The following is a 27171-nucleotide window of genomic DNA, read 5'->3' as shown; positions in this document are numbered from 1 at the left end:
TAAAAATGTTGTTATGGGAGTCTAGACAATTTATGTTTATTGCGGTCTGTATTTTTGCTTGGAGCCTGTCTTAATTAGACTTTTGTATCAAGATTTCTATCGTCCGAGTTAAAATCAAATTTCTTGTTTGAATTATATACCCACATTATTTAAACTAGAAAATTTATGATATGAATTTTAAAAAAAACTATATATGTTTTATGTTTACGATGATCTAGATATCTTTTTTTATTCAACTAAAGTTGGAAGGGAAGGCAACCGAAGTCGGATAAAATAGTTACTACTTAATAAATATAAATAACTAACTAGTTCATACTTGTACATTTCAAAGGAGAGTTCGTAATCACTTCTACAAACAGATTTCATAATTGATAACAAACAATTCTCTATTTGGATCGAACTTTGATGTTATCTGTTTTGGTAGTTTGAATTGCGAACTAATTAATTGTTGTGAATTTATGTAATTATAATACATTTACAATTTACGATGTGTTTCACCAACAGATGTAGGATAACTTCGTTCCTTTAAGGGTATCTTACATAATGAACATTTATATAACATATTGAAAATATATTCAATTACATTAGATAACAATAAAAATTTGCCATTGATGCTTCATCTAAATATAGGTGTAAAGAATTTTGTAGTAATACTGAAACCGGAGATGTACAAGATAAGTTCTCCTCTTCTTTGAAATGCTTGAAGTTATATATGGGACAAAAGTATCCTTGGTGGTTATACAAAATTCTATCAATATTGTTCACTACTTTTTGCGATAATAGAACAAGCCAACACGCATAAAAATTCAATAATTTTAAGAATTTGTTAGTTAAGAGAAAAAACAAACAGGTAAGTATGTAAGATGCCTTAGCACTAGTGATATTTTATATTATTTTTATATACATATAGGTCATTTCCGTCGACAGCTGCATTGAAATTATCGATGTAGTCTTCGATCGGATCTGCCTTTAGAGAAACAAACGTGCCGCTTTCGTTATCGGCATAAAAACAGTTAAGGCCCATTTATAGTGTTAAATGTTTTAAGCCTCAAATATAATTGCTTACAAAACGTTAATGCAACGTAAAATAATTGTCAAACATTTCGATATGTTTAAAAAAATATGTGTTACATGAAATATAATATCACTTTTGATCTATATTATACTGAAGTAATTCTTTTTTTTCATAAAAAATGTTATAAATATAAAGTTTAGATTGGACATTAAATAAAATACATTAACATAATCGTACAGAATTATAAATCTCACCGCATCGATTTCAAGCATTTAAACAAATAATCAAACGGACATTAGTGAGGATAACGATAGTCATTTACAGATGTCGCATTGATCAGTACGAGTGAGATAAAAAAGCAATCACGAAGTCTCGACTACTGAACGGGAGAATTCTTTGAGAAGCCGCCGCTGTTTATACTTCCATACTAAATTTAACATACTCTACATACAAAATATCATTATTATTGATATTTATCTTAATCTGCTTAATTAAAATGAAAAGAATTTCACTGAAGTCGTAGTACTCTTTGGTAAGGTTTGATTCTTAAGGGTTCGTCCGCAAAAATAATTAACAAATTGTATATTTCTTATCTTTGACTTTTAGACTCTAAAAAACGATGTCGAGTTTTATTTTGAAAATTGGAGAATATATATATAAATATACGAGCTAGGGCCGAGCTGCAGCAAATTCTTTTATGTAGCACGTGTGTCTTTTTATTAAAGCTCTGTAATACTTTCACTTGTCTATCGCCCTTTTAGTTACTTTACGACTACGGAGATAACATAGTTCCGATTAATGCTTCATGTACTATTTTGTATATAATTTTATTATTGATGAAATATTATAGTATATTTTTAAGTAATAAGCGTTACCTTCCAGTATAGAATCCATTGTCTGTCTGTACAGATTATTCCTCATTCTCACGAAGAATAGCTCTTCAGGTCTTTCTGGAAGATAGTAGACTACCAGCTCAGTGTGCGCGGATACTGGTTTAACCGCTTCGTACACTGGTTCTCCCTTTACTTTTGTACACACTAGGTTCACCTAAAATGAATAGCTTATGTTTGTACTTATTATTATGTATTTATATTATTATATAATAAGTTTTTTATTAATTTAAATTATTGAATATTGGTAATCAAAATAATGAAAAGAAAAATAGTTTTCAAAATATTCACTTAACAATACCTGTGGTCCATAGTTTTCTGACACCCGTAGAAATCGAACCCAATTACAGTGGCGAACTTGGACTCCTGCTGAAGTACACACTTCATCAAACAGCCCAAATCTATGACGTACCTGCATTAAATTTTTTTGTGTAATAATTTAAATTTTTGTAACTTTTAGTATCTCTAAATACGTTAAGTATTATGTCATATCATATATTTTTTTCTTATTTGAATTAGCGTTTCCATGCTAAATAGTGCCAATCTCATTAATCATGGTATAAGAAAACAATCCCAGATATTCTACATAGAATACGAATAGCATATAAATACTTGAAAAAAATTAAAAAAACAAACAATATTCGGTTTGTATATGTAAATAATATAATATGATTTTTAAATATAATTACTGTCACATCATTTTATAAAGTGTGGAATCGTTAATTCATTCAAAGAATATGTATTAGAATTTAATAAAAATGTTAAATAAACAAAATATATTAGCTATAAATTCACATCTATAACACTATCCTATACTGGTTATAATTCTTATCTTAATTATTATTCAACTTATTTATGTGCCTTATCCAATCTCAATTAGTTAGCTGTCTTCTTTAGCTAGGATTTCCTCAGATGTTGCCGCTTCTCATATAATTTTTCGATCGCTTACGTTGAGTTAGTATCTTGCAGTTCATACTGAATTTACTATCCTTGTTTTTATATAAGAACAAAATTTAAAATTATACATACTTAATAAAAAAAAAATTTTTCTTTCCATAAAGAACTCCAGAGAGTTAAAAAAATTTTTTTGGTCTCCATGCACCATGTCCCCTCAAATCTTTAATACGTATATAATTCTATGGAATGTAGAACATAAAATATTTAGAAAACCCTAGTTAATAAATACTTCTTTATAAATAGTATAAAATGCCGAATTTAGTTAATATTTTTCTACCGAAAAGTCACTTAATTTTTTTTATTCTTTAATTCTTTTTTTACAAAAAAGTAAAGCAAAAATGTCTGTCATAGTGCAATACCAAAGGAGATTAAAATGTACCTATTAAGAAGATTATTGTAAACTTAATTGATTAAACATATGTATTTAAAATTTATTTAATTACATAATAAGATGTTAAAATCAATGAGTATTCTGAATTTTTAAATACATTAAAGCCAATAAAAATGTAAATTTATACAATATTGAATTTAATGCGTATTAATTTGTGAAGATAACAAAATGCTAATAATAATAATGTCATCTATCATTAAAAAAACTGCTAAAACTTTAAACGAATTTACCATCCTTTATTTCAGTCCCTTAACAATTTTAAAATTTTATTTAACTCACTACATTCATGTAAAAATAGGGATCAAAAATATTTAGTTTAAAATACCGTTAATATATGATAAGCTATTAACAACCCTGCAGTAAAATTTTAGCAGGTAAAAGAAACAGTTAATTAAAGTTAATTAAATATGCAGCCTTTACTAAAATTCCAGTGAATAATCTAAATATCAGCGAAGAAATTACAAAGCTATAGGTTTTCTTCAAAGAACCATTATACTCAATATCATTGTATTCATCAATGTTTTACTGAACGGCTAAGACTGTAATTTTCTCAGTAAATCTAAATGAACCTGTAGCAATCACGACATGTAAACATGTAGGTGATATCGGATATGATTTTAAAGAAAACTAAATACTTTGGCTATAAAAATACAATATAGGTGATGAATTACGTTTAGGTTTAACTAATTAATATTTTTTATTAACGATTTCGATACACATAGTATTATGAAACTATATTTTTATAAATTGATAAATATAACCAATACAATTTTTTTTATATATATATTTAAAAAGTGAGTTTTTGAGTTATAAAAACGAAGCATACGCGAGGGTACCCCGTAGGCGCTTGTTTGCGTGTTCTCTGAAAACCGGTCAAGTGCCAGTTTGCTCTGTAATGGAAAGATTGAACCATACCAAATGGTAACAATTACTTTTGATTGCTATAATGTAATAAATACTTTAAGCTGTATGGCATCAAACATGCGCTAAATGTTGAAGAATTGAATTTAGATTAAAAATTCATAGGTTGTGTAAAACATTTTGATACGATTGAAGTTGATTAAAGATACCGTTATTATTATATTTTTTCTTTTGAGGTGTCTTGTACTAATAAATTCAGAAGAATCAATTTCTGATCTGGAGCCCTAAATGCATAATGGCAAATTATTAAAAAAGAGGACTACGTTCAGGATCGCGTTTTTAAACAGAAGCTAAAATGGTCATCCGCCCCCGGCACGCATTAATGACATCTCTACATGCTACGTTGGTTAAATTTAGTTTCATTGTTTCCATTGCACGTTTGTTTTACTCAAGGGCAGAATGCCAACGGCATTACTGACCATTATAACGTTTTACGAAAAAAACTCCAGAATTAAATCGTTAAATGAGTTTTTCAATACGTTAACAGATTTACAAAAGGCGCTGTCCAAGATTATTTACGAAATTGATGGTTTTTTCAAAGAGTAGATATATATTTAAATGAGCGCCAAAATTTCTGTTAATTTATATCCTATACTTAGTAGTTTTAAATTTATTTTTTGTTTTTGCAAACTAGTATGTTGACAAAACATCGATAGAAAGTAAAACAACAAACCGTTATTATATAAAATATAATCTGGTCAGCAACCAGTGGTTAAAAGTAATCGTATGATCAAATAAAAGCAGTCCAATTATTTAAATACTTATTCCGAACAGAAGTGCTGAAATTGCATGAATTATGTAGATGACTTATATTTACTAAAGATCAAACTATTGTTATTTTGAAACACTGTATTTGCGTGACAATGGAAACTCAGCTACCATGATTGTTTGCCCGGGGCGATTATTTGCCTCACTTCCACCAAATTGCCACGCGCTATTATATCCAGGAATGTGAATGAAGTGGCTTGTTAGATGTATGCAACTAAAGTGTGGTACCTGCACAATTAAGAGTCGCAAAATTGAGAAGTAAAACGAATTTGAATATTGATTTATCAAATTAGCTTAATTTACGTACATTAGTGAAATCACACATAATAATTTTAACTTTAGATGTTATGGTCTTACAAAGTAAATAGTCTTGAATGATATAAACATCTCAACATAGAAAATGATCCAATTGCACATTTGGTGTTCTATAGTTTGAATAATGAGTAGACGACCATACTTATTTAGTTTCCATTTCAGCACGTGCCTCTGCGCAAATGTTCAAGGAAATTGCCAGTCGTGAAGGCCGGAGGTAAACAGTAATAATACATCGGAATATGTATGGAAGCTCGGAGGTAGCTTAGATTTACAAGTCGTACTTCAATTTTCAACTGAATACAAACTACTTCGGAATATCTATGTACCGATTCTAATATACAATGGACTTTAAAATATTATTAACTTCAATAATCAATACCCTAAATAAGCGTTTATGTAAATCTTTACAATACAAAACAAAACTTTTTTTCGTCCTGTCCGTCCGTCCATCTATTTGTTAGAAATCTTGTCGATAATTTACTATATCAAATAAACGTGATGGTTTATTTAATAAAATGTAATTCAGTTAATTAATTATATGCAATATGATACATTAAAAATAAAAATCCAGTATTGTCTTTTAGGAACCAAATAAAGAAATGTGAATAATGCTTTTGTAATTAAATAATATCAAAAAATACTAGTACATTTTAAATATCTCAATCGTAATAAAGTATGTAATTTTAACAATACCCTGATACATGCCACCGTATGTCTGGAGGGTACCGCAACTGGAGTGGCATAGCTTTGATCCAAATTACTGCTCATTTTATACAGAATCCTGTGATTCTGTGCAATTGACAGCTGCGCTACTATCGGAATCAAATAATAGATGGTAAATAACATACAATAAACTCCAATCTAAGCTGTACTGCAATGGCACTAAAACTCATTGCTATTGATTCAAAATTAAAGTCAGATATGTCAACAATAAGAAATAAAAAATAATTGTTTAGCGAATCAAATCAATGTCGTAAGGTGTTAATTGTTGGCATTTTCATGGTTCGCCACCGACCCCATGGTAGAGCACGTGGTATATTAGAGCGTAACACGTCACGCTCAGTATTGCACGCAAATACCGTGTCAACAGCTGATAATTCAATTAGCCGTACAGTTTTCACCTGTCGTAAAATACCAGTACAGTTGTTCAAGGGCCTAAATACTATGAAGGTTATTATTGATTATTGAAATTAATAAAACGGTTAAACAATAAAGACTTCATGATTTCAAGTTTTGAATACAAAGTCATTTATTTAGTTTCCCTATACATATTTTACTCGAATAAATATTGGAATATTGCCATTAATTAAAAAAAAAAATTAAATTTTTATGAACAGTGTACCTAATAGTTTGTCCACGATAAAGGCCTAACCTAGTGTGGATATCAACGTTTACTGTAAATTGCATTGTAAAGTGTTTTGTTCAAGTTAGAAGTTTAGTCAAATGTAAATAAAGACAATTGTAAACTAAAAAATATATAAAAATCTATATTTTTGCGTTGTATACGATTAAAGCAAATAAAAATTAAAAATTTCAAGTAGTGTGATATATACAATATAAATGTACGTATGATGTATATATGTGGTCTATGAGAATACGGTAAATGATAAAATCAGAATATCTTTGAATAGTAAATAAAGAAATATTAAAAAAAACTCATTTTTTTTTATTATTTTTACATGGTAGTCTTGTGCTATACCGTTTCTTCACGCTTGAACATAACACGTGTGTTACTACTTATAAAGGGGAGGTGTTAGAGCGTGTCATTGTATTAAATGCTTACGCTTGTTGGATAATATGCAACCGTTTACTGAATTTACTTCGTTAATCAAATTGCAATAAATTAACGGAACGTAGTAACACTGTCTTTACATCATTCATCACAAATTCATTTACTTTGAATATAAACTCTAATAATAATGTGTGTGAAATCCAAAATGCTATTATAGAAACATAAATGAAAAATCTCTGCAGCATTGCAGTTTGTATTGAACCGTTATATTGTTTTATTAAGATACTTATGGCGTGCGTAATTCATAAAAGTGTAACAATTCTAAGGTTTGGAATCAAATCTTCATGGGGCGTTAAATTGGATTACTTATTATTTGTCTCCAAATACCGTTCCGCTCGTGATCGAGTCGTGACTGAGTTTTTTTTTGTTTACAAATTAAAGTTTTAGTGAGTTAATGGAATGAAATCTTAAAATATTTTTAACTCAAACGTTTTTTGTACCGACTTCGTGATGGCAGCACGTGGATCTATACTGGGAGATCGACTTTTATAAAACGGTACCGTTTTATTTTCATGCCAGGAATATCAAGTATTATTATTTATTAGGCCACTACTAATGAAATTTGTTACATCAGAATCGTTTCTGTTTTTATAATTTCATTAGCAGTACTGATATTACTTTTTTACACGCTTCTGCAATCAGTTGTAGTATTTAAACAATCCAACACAAGAAAGATCCAAAGAGTAGCTATCCAGAAAATCTACAATCATCACGTCACGATTTTAATCAACGGTCCGACGTATTCTATCGCTTTTTTTAAATCCAAATTCCTTTGAGACGTAATAATTGCGCAAAATAACAGGGCGCGGTTTAGGAGTCAGAATTCGCCGGGTGCATTTCGGTAGGAAGCTCGGAATATAGTTTGCTGGATACGATATTAGCTTGACAGTAGTTTATATATATATATATATATATATATATATATATATATATATCTTTAGAAGTACCAGTTTAAATTAATCAAGTAAGATTTGGCACATTTTTTAATGAACCAGTGTGGATAGTTAAAATAAAAAATCTAGCCTTATTGCTTATTTTATGAATATATGAAACTTGAGATAAATGAGGCACAAATAATACATAATTTACATAAAACGAATTTTAGATGGATTCAATTGTAAACTCAAATTTTAAACCAAAGTTGCAATTTTATTTTAATAATTGTATTCTCTGTAAAACGATTTGATAGTATAAGTTATATATAAAATAAATTTTAAAAACATTGCTTTGTTGAAAAAGCTTTCAGTTACCTTACTTATAACTACAATATTGTTAACTTTATTGTGAACTCTTTATTAACAGATACATTATTATTATACTATTAAAATTAACATTACGGATAATGTACTTTCAACAAAAAACTTAATTTGTTCCTCCAGTGTTTATATTTAAATTGATTGTTGAGTTCACATCCAGTAATTTAAAATTCTGAGTTCTTATAGCTTCTATAAGCTTTGTAATTATTTCATAATTGGTGGGTTGAACTGCCTCAGTAGCCGATACATCACGGATCCACGCTTAAATTAAAGTCGTGTGTACACTTACACGTAAAATTTTACCTCCTTTTTTTAATTAAAAACCAGTTATAAACACTTATTTACAACTATTAATATATTATTCGATATAAGTTAATAAAAAATAATTCTATATAACTATAGCGTTCATTGTGAATCATTGAAACATACAAACAATTAAAGTATTACAATAAAAATTTACTGTGTTTAATGGACGGTCACATGTGTCACCTTCTTATAAGTATCTATATTTAAAGTATATAAAAATATCTTTATTTGAAACAAAGTTTCCAAATGCATAACCTGTACCTCTGACTACATTATAATGTCTTTTAAACTCACTATCGTCTTAACTAGTAGGCGCTGTTAAAAAAATATATGTGGTTGGTCAAATCAAATGTGCACAAAAAAATCTAAAAAGAGATAATTGAAATATATATATTTTAAATTGAAAAATACTAACAATCTTAATAAAGTATGTTATTTCAATACAAAAAAACACTACATATTAAACAGAACCATTTTACAAAAATTTACTGCCAACAAGACTCGTAAGAATCGCGATAGACTTGGAACATCTCATTGAAAACTAAAGGCCAATAAAGTCACTAGATTATTGTGTGTCGAATGTTTTGTGTAACAGAAGATATCTGAAACAGAACACAAGTGTCCCACAAGCGAAGAACAATTTTTAAAACATAAAAAATGGAAAGCCAATAAACGTATCAGAATTAAGTCGATGTCTCAATAAATAGCGGCAAAATAAATTTAGTGATTCAATTAGCAAGATTCCCTTTTGTGACTTCCATTGTAATTGAAGTTAAGACTTAGGATATCTTCTGGGCTATTTAGCAAAAGTTGGTAAACAGTCGTGACTAGAAATTTCCCTTTCCAGAACTTTTGCGTTTGTTATTTATATCTTACAAATGTTATTATTAATTGAACTTGAATTATAAATACTCGTATAGTGACGAGGTATTTCCTGTCTATTTTCATCTCATTTAATTCTTTTCTTGTTCCTTTTAAATAAGATCAATGAAGGCTGTACTTATTCTGACAGGCGTTAAACGAAATGCGTGTGATTAAAATCCAGTTCTAGCAATTTCCAAATATTGCTCCAATTACAATAAATATTAATCTAAAACCAAATCACGAAACGACCGCGGAATTCAATTAAAGATTTTATTACAAGACGTGTAAATACAAAAACATGTTCTGTTCTCGTTGCGACAAGGTATAAAAACTCTTAATATATCCACCACGTCTGATCAATTATGCTATACGACACGAGTGTATTACCTTGTTTTATATGCATTACTGGTTTTCAGTTGGTACTGATACGTAATTATTATTGGAGTAATTAGTGGATCGTGAAATTATTAACATCACCGTTAGCTATTTCTATGTAAATGGAAAGACTAGGTGAGGAGCAATTGTATGTTTAATTAAAGATGATTGTATAATTTTTTTTGTATTAGTTAAGTAGCATTAAAATTTCACATAATCATGACTTATATATATATATATTATAAATATTTCTTGCGTATTCAACGGATATGTAATTATTAGGACGTATAACATCCGACATACCGAGTCCGTAGCGAAACTTTTTTATCGACTCAAAATTAATCACAGGCAATCAATTTCAATTCATCGTCCGGTTATAATTAAAAGAGTACATAAAGATTATCTATTGAATTAAACTATGCACCAGTTACCTATGTTTTAGAGGAGATAAATGAGTATTGCTTAGTACAGAATGTATTAGCATTCCGGACTGTACCGTTAACCGATACAGATTCTTTGTCGGGCTTATTAATAAGCAAATCTACTAAACTCGTCCGAACATATGTACATTAATATGTATCTCGAGGCAATGACGTGATATTAAATTTTAGATATTAAATGTAACACTTAATTTGATACAAGTTTAGGTTCACGTGTTACGTCAGAGGTGTATAATTTTGTCAAAAGTTATAATAATTTGCATTTAAAGTAAATGAAAATTATATCAATGTAAAATTAAATGAATTAAGAAATTCTATAGTTTTGTATTATATTTCGAAATAACTTTTCAATCAAATGTAATGGAAGGGGACTGGGATATTTAATACTATCTTAAGTCTACAAAATTACCTAAGTTGAACAAGTTCTGAGGGAAGTTATATATCTGACTTTAAAATGTCTCTACGTTAATGATCTCGCTTCCACCAATGTCACAAAAATGTCGGTTCTGGCGTTCTCACGTTTGTTTTTTTAAATCTTGTTTTGCAACTCTTTTAGAAGCAAAAGATACTTCCTGTATTGAGCATTGTGTCCGTTTTCATTAAGTCGAAGTTCTAAATAACTTGAATGAATCTTTTGTTAATGACAAACATATATTGTGGATAATAAAGTCGTTATATGAGCAATAAAATAAATTTTGTCAGAATTTGCAATCAAACAAAGATACATTTGTATAGAAAAGTTTGAAATAAAGTTATTACTTATATATAAGGTAATATAGTAATAATAGTTGTTCATCACATTGAAGTTTATTTTTTTCGATTACTTAAGAGCTTGTTAAGAAGATTGAAATAATATTAACATATATTTTTTAAATAAATCTATCATTTTTCTACGCGACAATACCTATGTATTTTATCCCATTAACGTATCAAAGCATTTCAAATCAGAATCGGTAGCTTAATCACTTCTTAATTTGTTAGATCTGAACCTTAAAGAGCCGCTTTCGAAAATTTATTGCTTTATTTTGGTCTTGTTTGTTTTATACCTTTTTTAAGTAAAAACCACTGTTTGACTTGGGTTATTTTTTACGATTTAGATAAAGATGGAGATGTTATTTTTTATTCATCGCTATTTACACGCTCCGTTTAAGATTTATATATTTTATTAATTAAGATCAATACAAGAGCGGAAAACACTTAGTACAAATATTAACTTTTAAAAAATATCAAGATTAAAGTAACAAAACCGAAACCTCGAAATAGATTAACCTTGTCCCTAAGCATATCTTTCAGTGATACCATTTTAATTCAAAATCTGTATTTACCATACAATTTGTAGCTAATAGATTTGTATTTTTTAAAATTTTTGCATTTTAAAACCATTAAACCCATGTAAACAATTGATATACTAAAAACACTAATAAGATGCCGTCAAAGGCAAGGATTGCCATCTTAATAAAAGCAGACTAAGATATATCCATATACGACTAAATTTATTCTAAGATAACCAGAAAGCTGAGCACAAAACTTAAGAATCACGAGCAATACAATTTCCATACATATTGGTTGTGCGATTTAGTTAAAAAACCGCCCATTTTACATTTTGTCTCGAACCATTCCAGCCTTTTCTGGTTTATCTGGTTCCGCTCTATCTGCAAATGATCCTATAAGTATTCGTAGATGAACGTACAGGACCTAAGTTATTAATGAAAGAATAAATGTTTAATTATAGATTGTTGCGATAACTTATATGAGGTTAATATAAAATTTGTATTATCCCCGATGAGAGATAGCTTTAATTTCCTCGTTAGGTAACAAACCGTTCATATAAAGATATTTTATTTATGAGATATTTTAAAGTAAAATTCAGGGCATTAGGAACACATAAGAATTCGACAGAACAGGGCAGGACAAGGGTAAGGACGAGGACAAAAGTTTTGAACAGTTTAACTATTCATGACTATCACGTAGGTCTAATCGTCAACAAATATTTTTCAACTTTAAATCTTTAAAATTCAAAAAAAATCTTTAAATAAAAAAGAAAGGTGTAAAAATTTTTTTTTATATAAAAACAATTTTATTTCTATTAAGTATGCTCCCGAGATTTTTAGTTCAAACTCGAACGGGAGGAAAACGGACATCGATTTATTTGCTAAAAGGAATTCTTTAACGTTATAAAATGAATAATACATACTTAGAATTATTTGACAAAAATGTTGATGTGGAGCATTTCCCAAGAAACAAAACATTATATTAATTCAGACAATGCGGCTTCCTTTATGATCGCAACTCTCTTTCATCGCATCAAGAAAGGAGAGAAATGTTATGAATAGGGAGTTATAACTCAATACCGTTTTTAAATGTTTTATATCCATTTCAAAGTTTATTTCACAAAATAATATCACGAAACATCTCAACGATTCATAATCAAATCGTAAATTTGCTACGTGATTAACATTTAAACGATATTTGACTTCTATGTTCAAGTATGAATTATAGATTTTAATTAGGCAATAATTAATATAAACGTTGATTTAAAGCAGAAATTATTAAACAGATCAATAAGAGAGACTTTGTTATATGCCGCCTCAAAAAGATAGCAACTGGAAAGATCATTATAATTAAAATAAAAATGTTGCTCCTAATGAGCTTTTAAGGTCAAAAGTATAATTGTTTCCTTAATACACATATATTATAATTCAGATTAAAATTTTTAATTTCTCCTAAATAAATTCAATTAACTGTAACCGCGGATAGGAACGTAGTAAATCACACCACCAGTAGTGGGTTCGATTACCGTTGGATGTTTATTGCAAGTCGCGTCACGACCAGACTCATATTGATATTAGTATTTATTAAAAGCTAATTGATTATATATCTGTTTTATTATTATTTTTGTACTTTGACTCCTAAATACTTGAGATCTGTATATCACTAATTTTTCAACTAATAAGTCTTAATGGAAGTAGTTTAAGGACTTGGAAATGTAATAATTCTTATAATCACAGATGACCTAGACCATGATCTAGAAACAGCGCATCCTTCCCACAATCGAGTAACATCATATTCAAGTGTAACCACAAACTCGGCACTCATATTTCACAATATGATATACAAACATTCTCACTGATACTTATTTCAACTATTGACATTTTTTCGTTCTAGTTGAAATTTAATTCATCTAAAATAATCTGAATGAGTTGTCTTTTATATGAAGAAAATAATATTCGTTCAACAGCGTGATTATAATTAGTCGTCAGTTAGGTTAATAAGCTAACAAGAGGAATGACATACTAAAATTAGTTATGGAAGTCCATTAATCGGATATGCACATAAACCACTTTTTGACTCTGAGTATTCATTCACACAGATTTCTTTTTAGCATTTTGAGGTAGACGATAGTATATTTTAATAAATGTATGCATATGTGGTAACCAACTGTCAGCGCCATCTGTACTCTGTGTCATGTGACTTCATACAAAACACAACATACATGTCGTGTTTTCTTAGGAATTTAGGGATAAATTACAACCCATATGTTACTCAACACTGTAAGCTGTAATATTGGAACGTTCAGTAAAACCACCAATTTATCTATACAACCATTGATTCATCTATATATTCTTTCAAACTTTGGCATTGTTTTAGTACGGAAAAAAATAAAAAAAAATAACTTACCCACATTTCGAATACTATAATTTTGGGTTTCATAATATAGGCTTCAAAATGTCATCAAATGCAAAGGAGCAATACTATAAATATTTAAATGATATTATTACGCTCAATTTGGTTAAAATTAACAAAAATTTTATCTGGTTACGATTCGTAAGATTTTCTTACTAAAATTTCGCAGATTTAAGTACAAATAGTTCAACTTACACTTTGATTAACTATTAAATATCAATGAAAAGCAAAATTAATAGTTGCTTTGTCATAATTGTCTACTTTAATTCTTTTTTTATAAATTGTTTGGGTGATTGGAAAAAGAGGAGCTGATAATAAAATTTAATTTTGTACACGCAAGTATAAAGTTAAATATTATTATTAGCCACTCATATTATACACAATTTCTCACACTTAATATATTGTTTTTTAAATTTTATATGGTTTTTATTATATTTATCATAAATCAAAACTTGTAAACCACAAATTTCTCACCGAATCATATAAAATATAAATAAATTTGCATATTAATATATTAAACAACACTATTTAAATTTATAACTGACATACTAGATGACTAATATATTATATTTTCTTAAGTTTTTAAATTTGAAGGATATGTTTAAAGTAATCATTAAGTTATAAAACGCAACTTAAAGCATGTAATTGAACAAATTTTTAATAATGAACATGGTAGCTGTAAATAAGGAGGTGTAGTAGCAGGTTGCACACAAACCGAGGTGGAACCATTGTGGAAAAGATCCCATTTTCCTTGCCAATTAAGATTTTTAAGAACAGTAAGTTCTGTACTTCCTTTTAAATGACCTAGAGCTGAACTTCATACATGCAAGGGTAACGGTAGCTGATTCCCGCCGGAACTGAAAATTCATCTACTCGATTAATTACTTCCAGATGGTTTTTTGAGATACTTTACCATACAAACACTCAAAACTATCCTTCATTAATTAAGAAAAATCGTAACACTAATAACACAAATATAAATAAAACCACTGCGTCTCACATTCCCATACCTCCTAGCCTCGTCACTTCGTTAGCTTCATTAATATTCACCGCGAATTACCAAAATCCGTTCTCAGGCTCAGTCGTAGCTAAATTAAAAATCAAGTTTGATTTATAAAGTTTACATGAGTAGGGTCCCGCTAGGTGGCTAATGCATTTGACCCCACATTCGGGTGTTACCATTTGAACTATGCTTTTAATATCCAACAACAAATCACCATAACATTTTCCCATTACCCATCAACCAGCAGTCACGACAAATTTTATAACCATTACTAGCAATATATCATATATTTAAAACATTCAGTTGATAACCATTACGTGTTCTGAATAAAAAGTTAATGTTACAATCCGTTGTCAGAAAGCATTAGATGTGATACATTTGGAAAGAATTGCAGCGATGATTGATGCAAGTGTACACAGTGTGATGTATAGATGCCCGTCAAATATCAAATCGTTACAAAATAACCACCCATTTCACAATTAACTGACTATATTTGAATAAATTTGCGTCAATTTACAATAGGATCATCATAAATCTAATGATGTTTTTGTTGGATTTTTCGTTAGTAAAATAAATTTAATGAATTAGGGGTTATCTCTACGTCGTGATATCAAGTTTGAGTAATTTGTTTATCGTCATGATGATTTATTTATTTAGATCTGTGAAATTGTTGAACCTATTAACGCCTTTCTCTATAGGCGGTGGATATAAAACAGAGAGCGACGTTTGTGTTTCATCATATTTTTCTACATGTTTATATATATATATATATAACATTTAAGCTAATGTTCTCCAATTGCATTTGAGTCACGTCAATTAATTTCATCATTTATGCTTCCGTAAAAGACTAATACGAACAAATTTTTTTCTCATAACGTACGGGAAACGATTTCATAATAATAATTTGAGACGGACGTCCTGTCGTAAGAGTAGCACGGCATCGAATTAAAACATAATAAGTTGTTGAATATTGGAAGTCTGAATTAATATTGAGGTTAATATCAAATCACGTGAGACTTTCATTCAAAAGATATTTCCGGACGCTATTTTAAACGTTTATTCCGGAATAATTCTTACTATCAATTTCTATATCTAGCTGTAGTAACTTCATTTTTGTGTATGAATGTACGCGAATCAGTCATAATGCAATAGATAACAATTTTTGTATGTACATAATAAAGTAAATTGAGAAACATTTAGGTTATTTTTTCCGCGAAAGTGTATAAAATGTTCATGTATTCAATAATTGGCACAAACTTTGTCTATTAAATAATTTAATAATATGATGCTTGACAGCTATTTGAAATTTTTAACCGCTTAACAATAACCAAAAATTATTTAATTCAATTAACCTTAAATATAACATAAATGTGTTTTTAATTAATATTTAGAGTGAGTGGATGTCATGAGTGATTCCCACAAATGTATAGTTCAATGAAGTGGATATTTGTTACCCAGTATCACTAAAGTAATACAAGCGTCACGCTCAGATTCGTCTAGCTTTTCTTTTCCCATGATATTGATACATTAAAGAATGTGAAATTAATGGAATATCGTCGACTCGTGTAGCAAATGATAAACAGTGTTACGCTAGGATTGATTCTAATAACAAGATATTTACGCCCAATAATATGTTTAGTTATTGTAGCGAAATATGCAATATAACAAAATAAATGGAGGAAATAAATAAAAAAGATGCCAATCATCGTTGAATTTTTAACGCATTAGCAGCTTTTTTACGAATGTCAATTAATTTCTATTAATGTTTTTTGTGGCACAGGTGTCATTCGTTTTTTTTCGTTTTTACCTGTACCATAGTTTTTGGGATATAAATTTCACTAATGATGCGTAGGATCGACTCTTTTTCATTATTGTGACGAACCATTCATGTTAAGATTAGGTTTTTTTTTGACATTGTCTTCTTCAATGGACTAGGGTCAGCTTTGATATTAATTTTAATTCTAATGATTGCAATGTTTTCTCACAGGTCAATAGAAATAGTGTTGTAAGTGTTGAAATTGGTTGAAATGTTTTCTCCCTTATAAACATTTTATAGTACAGACAGCTTTAACGTTTTAATTTTGTAAGGTTTTTATATCTATACTCTACCATTTTTTTAAAAGGACCATGTAAAATTACAGGTAACGAAAAGTAATAAATGCTTGTATGCAACAAATAATAAACGGTAAATATATTTTTTATATTAAAATAAAAAATTAAATATGAAATATATGAAACTAATTTATTAACTATATAATAAATTTGATATCCGAATCTTAGTTTTCGAACAAACCTTATCACAGTCAACAATTGGTTCCCAATAAATTAATATATTTTATTGCGGAGCTGTATCGATAACACCGCAACATAATTTCTAGTAACTAACTAGTCCGACCCTGCAGCTTGCGATACATCTGTCTTGTGTAAATAAATAAACTCCTATAAAGCTATACTGACATTATTATTTATAGGCAAACTTTAATTTTGTTTCAAAATGAAACAAAGTGTTATGTGTACTCTAATACGTTCCTTGATACGAAATAATATATTTTGATCACATTATGCAGATGCTTTGTTTAATGTAAATTGGAAATGATAAGCAAAAGCAATTATTATTTCATTATAGCTCTTTGATTCAATTACTATTCTAAAAAAATGTACTTTTATTAAGATATGATAAAATGCATGACATTAAAATGCACCCCATACAGCGAAATTTGGCGACTCTATCTTTACACAGTTACTATTGTCTTATGAAAAGGATTTTAAGTAAATTTGTTAATTCTAAGAAAAATATCCTCTAAGCTTAAAATTGTACGGTATGCATTTAACCTGCTCATAAACAATTTATAATAAATTACTGTTGAAAATCCCTCAGGCGTTAGACAGACATACATCATGAACAATCATATATTTACTTACTTTGAGACTTGAACATTGTTTATTTAATTTATTTGAAAATTTTTGTTTAACAATTTCTGCTAACTTGCTGTGTCAAAATTAATATTACTTTAAAATATTGTTTATTTATTATATTTTTTTTTATATGACCCAAAAGTTCAAACGGGCAGACGGTCTAGCTGATGGAAAGTAGTTTTTTTTAGTTAGATTATCAACTAAACTCGAAGAGAAAACTTTCATTGATATTCACTCTAGCTTGTATTATTTTGTACATAGGCCTCTTCTTTCATGCAGAAATTATGAATAAGAGATTAGTGAACCAGAAAAAAAAAATTAATTTCCGAACCCCATTGCAAAATTAAAATACAGACTTCATAAGAGATGTCTTTATTCTTTGCCGACGCATTAAATGGTATATTTTTGTTACATTAGGAACAATAGGTGATTACGCTTTTATAGAAAGTTAGTGGCTCGAAGGGAGGTCATTGTTGCGGTCCTCAGATTATAGATGAAATGTTATCGATATCAATTAAAAATCAATTGAATCACTAACAAGGGGCCATCTGGCTCAATTAATTAAACCATTGAATCGAATACCTTAACATTTAATTGTCATGTGTTTTGTTGTTGATCACCTTTATAGGACGTTACTTTAATTAAGAAGTAAAACATTTCTATAGAAAATAATCAAATAATTTCGAGACTTGTTCTGGAAGGTTCTTATATAACTTAATTTTTGGGACCGAAACATGATTATTACTTATAATGTCTAATGTTTACGAGGCTCTTGATGGCCGACTAATGAAATGTATGGTCTCATGATTCATATCCTTTTGAGTTGGAAGTCAATTTATTTACCCTATATGATTTACCATCAGATACACAAATGCTAACGAGATTTGAAATACAAGCAAACAATATAAATCATATTGATTAGAATCATCTCGCGTGTACTAAATATTCATGATTATTTTGTCATTCACATGAATAGCAAAAAGCGGATAGTTGCACCGCTTCTGGGTGTAATTCGCATAACACCATCTATTTGAAAGCCGGTCTATAAACATAGTGACGTGTTTTGTATAATAGTTATATTTAACTTATTTATACTATACTGGCTTCTTGATTTTATTGTTTTCATAGCATTGGTAGTTACAAAAAAACGTATTTTTTTACAGAGTTCAAAGTGAGGTACTGAATATATTAATAGGAGATAAATCATATTTAATGTATAGGGTGTCCCAAAATTAACGCAAGATTGCGTTAATTTTGATTAAAGATAATCTTGCGTTAATTTTGGGACACCCAATATATATTGCTATATATTCCTAGACAAATGTAATCTATAGTCACTTCCGACATTAAATAGACAATATGGTTGTAAAAACAAGTTTCCATACAACTTGAAATGTGGAAAAACTATGACGCAACAGTGAAACTAATTATCTTATAATGAATGAATGAACTTTCGCTTTTGTCTTAAAACAATGGTTATCTCATGAGTTCTGTATTGTATGAGGCCTTTGCACTTGAATCCTAACTTGATGAGGTCACTTTCTTGTAATATAATGAGCTAATTAAACATCATACCAAATGTGTATAAGACGAGATGATAATTATTTATTGAAACAATTTACGATGATAACAATCTCATAGAAATTCATGTAAACATTAACAACTTTTAAAAGGATGTATACCTTAGTAATGATTTTGTTAAGTACAAATTAGTGCCCATAATAACTAAACAATATATAAACGATGTTTTTCATATATATATTTTATTATAACTAGTAGACATAAAGTTTGTATGTTAACAGGAAATTAATATTTATCTCTGACAGTAGCTAGTTTAAATCTGTTATTTTATAAAATTAATAATTCAATAACGATTCGTATATAGCCAGAGCTCCGCTACGGCCCAGGACCGGTAAATCAATTATCCTACCGTATGTTTATGTGTAATAAAATTCTTAATTACTTCCAGATACATATCCGTTGCAAATCATCCTAGTACAAACGCTATTAGTATTATCGGTATTATAAATAGAGACGAATTAAATTGTAGTTAATCATTTCATTTCAAATACATAGGAGAGAAAAAAAGAAAATTTTAATGAAACAACAGCTTTCGTTCGGATTCAGTACTCACAAATTACGTGGTTCTGAGAAAGCATTGTGTCATCAACAATATAGCTATAATTTCATAAGATTAAATAATCAAAATGTTTAGATATTATACTGACACTTCTTTGTTCTCTTGTTTAAAAGATAGCATACAGAACGTGTGACCGAGGGAGTCGAGCCATCAATTATAATACAAATATTTGTTGACAGCCAGCGAATTTTACCATAATGCAAAATATTACCTAATTAAACTTTTAAAATGTTCCTTATTTGAGTTTGAATAACGCCCGATATGCTTACGAGGAAATATTTTTGTTTTATAATTTTTTTAATATTCTTTTTAATTAAACTTTTAAAATGTTCCTTATTTGAGTTTGAATAACGCCCGATATGCTTACGAGGAAATATTTTTGTTTTATAATTTTTTTAATATTCTTTTTAGTTTATTAATAAATAATCCTCATAGTCACTACTTAAAAACGAAGCAAGACAGTAGATTAGAGAAATAATACTAATACTAGATTTTTTTTTAGGGCGAATTATAAATTAAATATATGGCATACGTAGATAATAATCTAAACGTTTATAGGTATTTGAATGTAGTTCGGTATACAAAAACAACACTTGTTTCGGTAAAACAAAAACGTCTTCATAATATACTTATATGAAGGAAGTCGCGGAAAAAGTTAATGCATGTTAAGATACATGTTAGCTAAAATTATAATTAGATGCGTTTGTGGCGTCCATAAACATCTAATGTTTTCCATTTCATCATTTAGCAATATAATTTAAGAATATGTTCTTGACTTAGTTCATTTTCTATCCCCGTAATAAAATACGTTAACAGGTTCTAAATACCTTCGTCCGATAATACCAATAGATATTTAATATCCAACTATAAATATATAAATGAATCATAATACATCGTAGCATGGTATTTGAAAGCGATGAAGGCGTTGTATTATTATAAATGGCTGTTGTCAAAATATTTCAGACAATCGTTATTAGATTCTTGTACGTAACAAAGCGGCGTTTGTTATGAACGGCGCGTAGAACGATAGTGACAAAAAGCTACTAGATTGTGTGGTACAAAATATACTTTGTTATATATTATTCCATAGAAATAGTATTATATAACAAATGGATTAATTGACTGCTATTTATTGTTTTAAAAGCTACATACATTTGGTGAATCTAAAGATTAGTAATACAAACTTTATACACGCCTCATCTTGTACGTTAAGGCAAGCAACAATACCGACTGAATGAAAGACTAACGAAGTGAAATTAATTTAGATAATAATTTCGTAAATACAAATATACCGTTGTTGGTTCTTTCCGTCATTCATAACAAATTGATTATGTAACATGTATATTTGGTTCGTAGATTGTAAGTTGTAATTCAATGTTACATAAATACTTCAGTATTCAGATTGAGAAGTATCTAGCAGTATTAGGAATAAGAATTATGTCTAATTATTTAGATAAAAAATATTAAAATGATTTATAATCAGTTAAAATATTCCGTAAAAGTAACGGCGATGTGTAGTCATGACTACAAAAACTCATGCAATGAAACATAAATATCTAATTTCAAAATACATAATGAAACCAGTTCAAGCGGGTGAAAGTTTGAAAAAGAAACATTTGTGAATATAACACCTTAAACTTATGTGAAGTACGTACGCTTCCGGTTAAGTAACGCCTCCGGCGTAACTTATATGGATAATTATTCAAATGATCTAAAACATATTGAAACATCTACGGATCAATTAATAATACCGATGTTTTAGTTCCAAACGAAACGGAGTGTTAAGTAACATATTAAAAGTTTTGAAAGAAATAATTGTTTATTCTATTTATCTAAAGACATAAATCTGCGGACAGACAGAACATCGAATGGTTTTTTATGATTTTATGATTGCACCCTCATTTTCGTAACCGAAGGGGTACGTGAGTGAACGCTTTGGAACCGAAACGATCGTTTTGCGGTATCATAATCATTATGTGTCTTGTTTTACGAGGGTGCAATCATAACAAACTCTTAAACTTTATACAATGAATGTTACATTACAATATTTATATTCACAAAGCTGACTTTTTTCCTAACTTTCCTTGTTTAAAATTCAAAAAGTAATGGAACAGTATATATGATCCGATCCTGGAATATTGTATCTCGCCTTGTACATAAATTATTATTAATTTTATCGCTCTACTTATTAAAACATATAAATTTCAGTTAATGAATTACTCAGACTAAATGCAGTTTTACAACAAATTAGTAATTTACATTCACTTTCTTTGAATTTGAGCAAAATAAATTTATTGCGACACCCGCTATTAATAACTGTCAATGATAATATTATTACTTCTACAATTTCTTCCTTTTAGACAGCATTAATTTCATTTTATTTATTGCAGAACAGAATGTATTTCACTGTACAGATTGATAAATAAATATCAATTAAGTTAATTATATATATTGAAATTCAATAAGTACATTACAATACGCTTCTATTATATCAAGGTCTTCGAATATCTTGAAAATGATGAAGTACTTAATTAAGGATATTCCTTATCTAACATTACTGGTAACATTTTAATTTTGAAAACAACAATGTAAACCGGAACGTGATTCATCGATATTTTAATGTCAGATTTCATAACACCTCATGACAAGTTATAAAAAAAAAAAACAGAAACGTATTGTCTTATTTTATAATAATAATGATTTATTTTTTTATTGCGATATATATTTAATTTAAGGAATATTTAACTTCAACTTGAATATGTTCCATCATCCGTTTATAGTAAGCCTTTATAGATTTTGTTTAAAAACAGATGCATGCATGCAATACATATGTATTTGTTATTTCCAATTTTTTTTTCAATTTATTGTGGTAATGAGATATACATTGCATAATTCAAAATAAATAAACAAGGTGTTAACTCACTGATTTATGGAATGTTTATTTTACTTCAAATGCATGAACAAACAAAAGTTTATAACTTGAAATGCCCAAAATTTTGAACTATTTATCTTATTACGCAGTCATGTTTTAAGATTAAAAATTGGCAATGTTTATAGATAATTGAATGGTATTGTCGAGAATTACCTAGTAAGTTGTTTTTTTTACTTTTAAAGGTCGAAATATTAAAAATTATGTAAATATATTCAATATGCAATTCGCGTGAGTGTGAGTGTGAGATAAAAACTAAAATACCAAACAGATTCAATTATTTGGTCTCGATGAATCATAAAAAGTGACTTTTAAATTTATTTATTTGAATGAACACACGATCATTAATGAATGTACTACAGATTGTAATCTCTAGAACATCTAACTGTTACTGTTTTTGTATAAATAAACGTGATATCTATATTATACTAACAAAAATGAAAAGTCTCTTTAAAAATATTGTTTATTTTTTTAATTATAATGGTGGTTGTTAAATTACATTATACGAAGTAATGGTAAAAAAACTATGAGATCAATTTTTGAAACGAATTAATATTAAAATGTTTTAGGATAGAAAAATTAAATTATATTTATAACTTATTTAAGGATGTATTATCTGATTTAAAAAGATAAATGCACTGCAAAAAACTATACTTACATCGTGATCAGGTACATACGAGTAGACATGAAGTTTGTCGATCCTAATAGTCCCTTGAAAGGGGTATAATAATGCACCCCTCTGAATCTCAGTTGATGTCCAAACGCTGACAGAAGCTTCTCTCCCCCTAGCTCCCCCTGGCCGTAGAGCGAGACTAAGTTCTTGAGGAATTAGAACTAACGTCTCCATTCTTAATGCCACATAACCGTCAATACACAGTCAAAATTTTTAATTATTATTAAGTCCAGTTTCGTTCATCACAAAAAAAATCAACTACCACGCCAAATATAATCAAGGTATCGGTTCAATATATTTGCAATAAAATTCGCATTTAGTTCGTTCAACCCGTATTAATATTGTTCAGTTCAGCGCAATACCGCTTGGGGTGCCTTACGCAGGATGCGCACGCGCTCTTCACCGAACGAGCACTGAAGGAAGCGCTAACATTGACCTTAGCCGCGGCCGTGATCGCGTTTACAGTTCATTTTTTGTTCGATAAAAAGGAGAGGAGTAAAGCCCTACAATACTAAACTATTACGTCGCCAGAGAAATAGAGGCTTTATATTCTAAGACGTATGGTTATAAAGTTAGCATGGATAAGGTTGTAAGAAGTATTAAAGTGCTCCCCTCCAAAGGCGGCACCTGCCTGCGCGTGCGCCGCCCGTCAGAGAGCCACAGAGCCTCGCGTCGAGCACCTGATTCTAACGTTTTGTGCTACCTGTTCGTTTTTTTATAACATCTGCTACTCCACTTTTTAAACATGACATTCTAATTGGGGCCCTTTATTATTTTCTATTTTCTGCTCTCTGTCATTACTAATAGCGTTCGTCATGTAATTGAATTGTGTTAATATATATTGAGAATTAAATAGAGCATAACAATTAACAAATATTTGGAAGTCTTAATTGAAACAATATAATGATTTTTTAAAACATACTTAAATAAACAAAAAATCCCATAAGAATAGATAAAATATTTGTGCTAATATAAATAACATCTAATAGTATAGTGATTTAAATTAAATCGTAATTTATAAATGTATAAATTTATAATGATAAATAACAATATCAGTATTAGAACTTTTGTCAAAATAAAGACGACTATAAGAAACTAAGCGATGGAGTTTTAAAAGATAAAATTAAAATTGTATAATGTACGTTTAAGATAATATTTTTTGCTAATAAAATTTGATTTACAAAATATTATGTCCATTTAGAAACCTATATGGTATTGATACAAATAAAGTTGAATAGTAAATATTGTAATAAAAGTACAAAAACTGAATACCGACTGAAATTAATTAAACTACCAATAATTTCGAACATAGCGAATGAAAATAAAATTATTGAATGTGACCAAAGGTTTAATTATTAGTTCTAAAATTTTAAATTTCAGAAAAATATTATGATTCATATATATAATGTTAAACATTACTCTTACGAGACATAACTTTTCATGACATCCAAGAAGTTACACCGAAAGAAATGTGTTTACTGTAATTAAATTGTTACTTTAATAAATGGGCTGTGTCACTCCATGTTACGTAGTTAATCCAGATAGACATACATACAACATGAATATAGAACTTGTGGGATTGCGGTTTGCGCCAGGTGTGTTAGGTCATCGACATTTTCTGTAACATACACACTCAGATAATACTAAACAAATATAAACCTTATATTGAATTAATAAAGTTTAATTTTACTTATTAACTGGGCCATCAATGACTGAGAAAGGACATCGATTTTAATATTAATTTTAGTATTTATACATTCTGAAAAGTAAACTAAGATTCTATTTTTAGAATAAATTAAGACATGCAGGCACTTCGGCAGAGCGGGAATTTCTGTATTTAAGGAGTGTCAAATATTAGGAGCTTTTTGTTACTGATATATTTCCAATATAATTATTTTGAATATCCCCGTCTGGATAATAATCTAAAAGATTTTTCGTATGTCAAACAAAATGAAAATAATATATACACATAAATTTATTGACATTAAATCTTCGCAAGACGCATGTAGAGACGAAAGAGAAATTTTATACATTAATTTTTTTTATTAGTCTTAAATTATAAAACAAGTTGAAAAAAAATCATTTCATTTCATTGCTGTTTTTTTTTATAAAATATTATTATTCATTGGTTATACTACGAAAACATCAACTTTTCTTAATAATTAAATATTGACGATTCGTTCGTAAAAAAAATATTTTATATAATTTCAGTATATATTTTTTCCGAAAGCTGTTTTTTTTATTCAAATTTCAAATATACAACTCTGTATCACAACCAACTTAACATAATAATCCCAACTCATTTCTATAAGGGCACGAACAGATGGAAGTACCTTTACTGACGCAAGTTACCGAGAAGAGATATGAGATCGCACTCACAATAAGAAAGTACCAGCGACAGATTTATATTCTTATGTATTGTTTAAAAAAATCTACTCATAAATCACATAGTAAAAGCCTACAGGGCGTTGTTGGTGAGGCGTGGCCTCGATTGCCCCACCCATGCGCCTGCGCAGCGTGCATTACCGGATGGTATTGTTTGCTTATTTTTACAGCGATTGGTTGAATTTAAGCGCATTGTTTACTTTAAGTTAAAAAGCTTTTCTTTTCTACTTTCTCAAAGCTTTGCATTCAATGTACATGTTGTTTTTTATAATAAAAATGAGATCAAAACCGTTAGTCGTTTTTGAATTGAATTAAATACGAATGATTTTAAACAGATTTAATTCATAATATTTACTACTTATTAAAGTTTATATTAATACATGTCTAATCATATAGATCTGTGTAAAAGACAAAAAACATCATACATATATAGTATTTTAATTACCTTTAAGAACAGATTTTTTTAAAAGATTTTATAGTTTTTTTTGGAAATGAGAGTAGGATTTGAGAGAAAATTATTATTAGACATTCCTGTGTACAAAACACACCAATATTTACAGACTATCGTTTTAAATAAGTTGACGTACTAATAGACAGTGATACATAAAACTTCAAATAAAGTTTACATTTCTATTCAAAGCTACAAATCTACTATAAGTAAAAAACATTTCCGAGTGAGATATTGACAAAGAATTACGACTTAAATATTATTTGTCCAATACAGTTCATCCCAAGTGGGATGGACATTAAGTAGATTAAAGGAATTTTGTATCATACCGTGATAAGCTACAGCGGATAAATATAAAGCTGAACTAGTCTTTATTCCATAGGAATAAAGTCGCAATCAGCTTCTGTTACGTGCTTATAATTGCTGTAGACTGATTCAGATACAACGATATTTGTTAGTATAATTCTTATAGGAGTTAAATATTTCTTACTCGATTTTCAACTTTATGACAGTACATAAAGATCCAATTTTACAAACGGTGTCAAACTGTATCAAGTGTAGGACCTGGTATTGTTCCTTCACTAGAAATAAAGTACTGGTATTAGTGTCAATATTAAGCTTGAGATTTAAGAATTATAAATTTATAATAAATAAATTTCTACCAAACTTTATGATTTTTATTAAATCCATATATTTTATTACA

General features: G+C 28.7%; 1 protein-coding gene across 1 annotated transcript in view; it reads right to left on the bottom strand.

Moving 5' to 3' along the window:
• LOC116768797 (zinc finger protein 177-like) overlaps positions 1-24057 on the bottom strand; it is a 33306-nt gene extending 9249 nt beyond the window's left edge. Inside the window, exons 1-3 of the mRNA XM_032659634.2 lie at positions 23621-24057; positions 2207-2317; positions 1891-2062 (exon numbers count right to left, since the gene is read on the bottom strand). Of these exons, the coding sequence (XP_032515525.1) occupies positions 1891-2062; positions 2207-2317; positions 23621-23809 (472 nt within the window). The 5' untranslated portion in view covers positions 23810-24057. The remainder of the gene's footprint in view (positions 1-1890; positions 2063-2206; positions 2318-23620) is intronic.
• Between the last annotated feature and the right edge of the window lie 3114 nt (positions 24058-27171).

This window comes from Danaus plexippus, chromosome 4 (assembly GCF_018135715.1).
Source record: "Danaus plexippus chromosome 4, MEX_DaPlex, whole genome shotgun sequence".
NCBI lineage: Eukaryota > Metazoa > Arthropoda > Insecta > Lepidoptera > Nymphalidae > Danaus > Danaus plexippus.
Note: the sequence above shows the minus strand (reverse complement) of the source record. Positions and strands in the feature narration are given on the sequence as shown.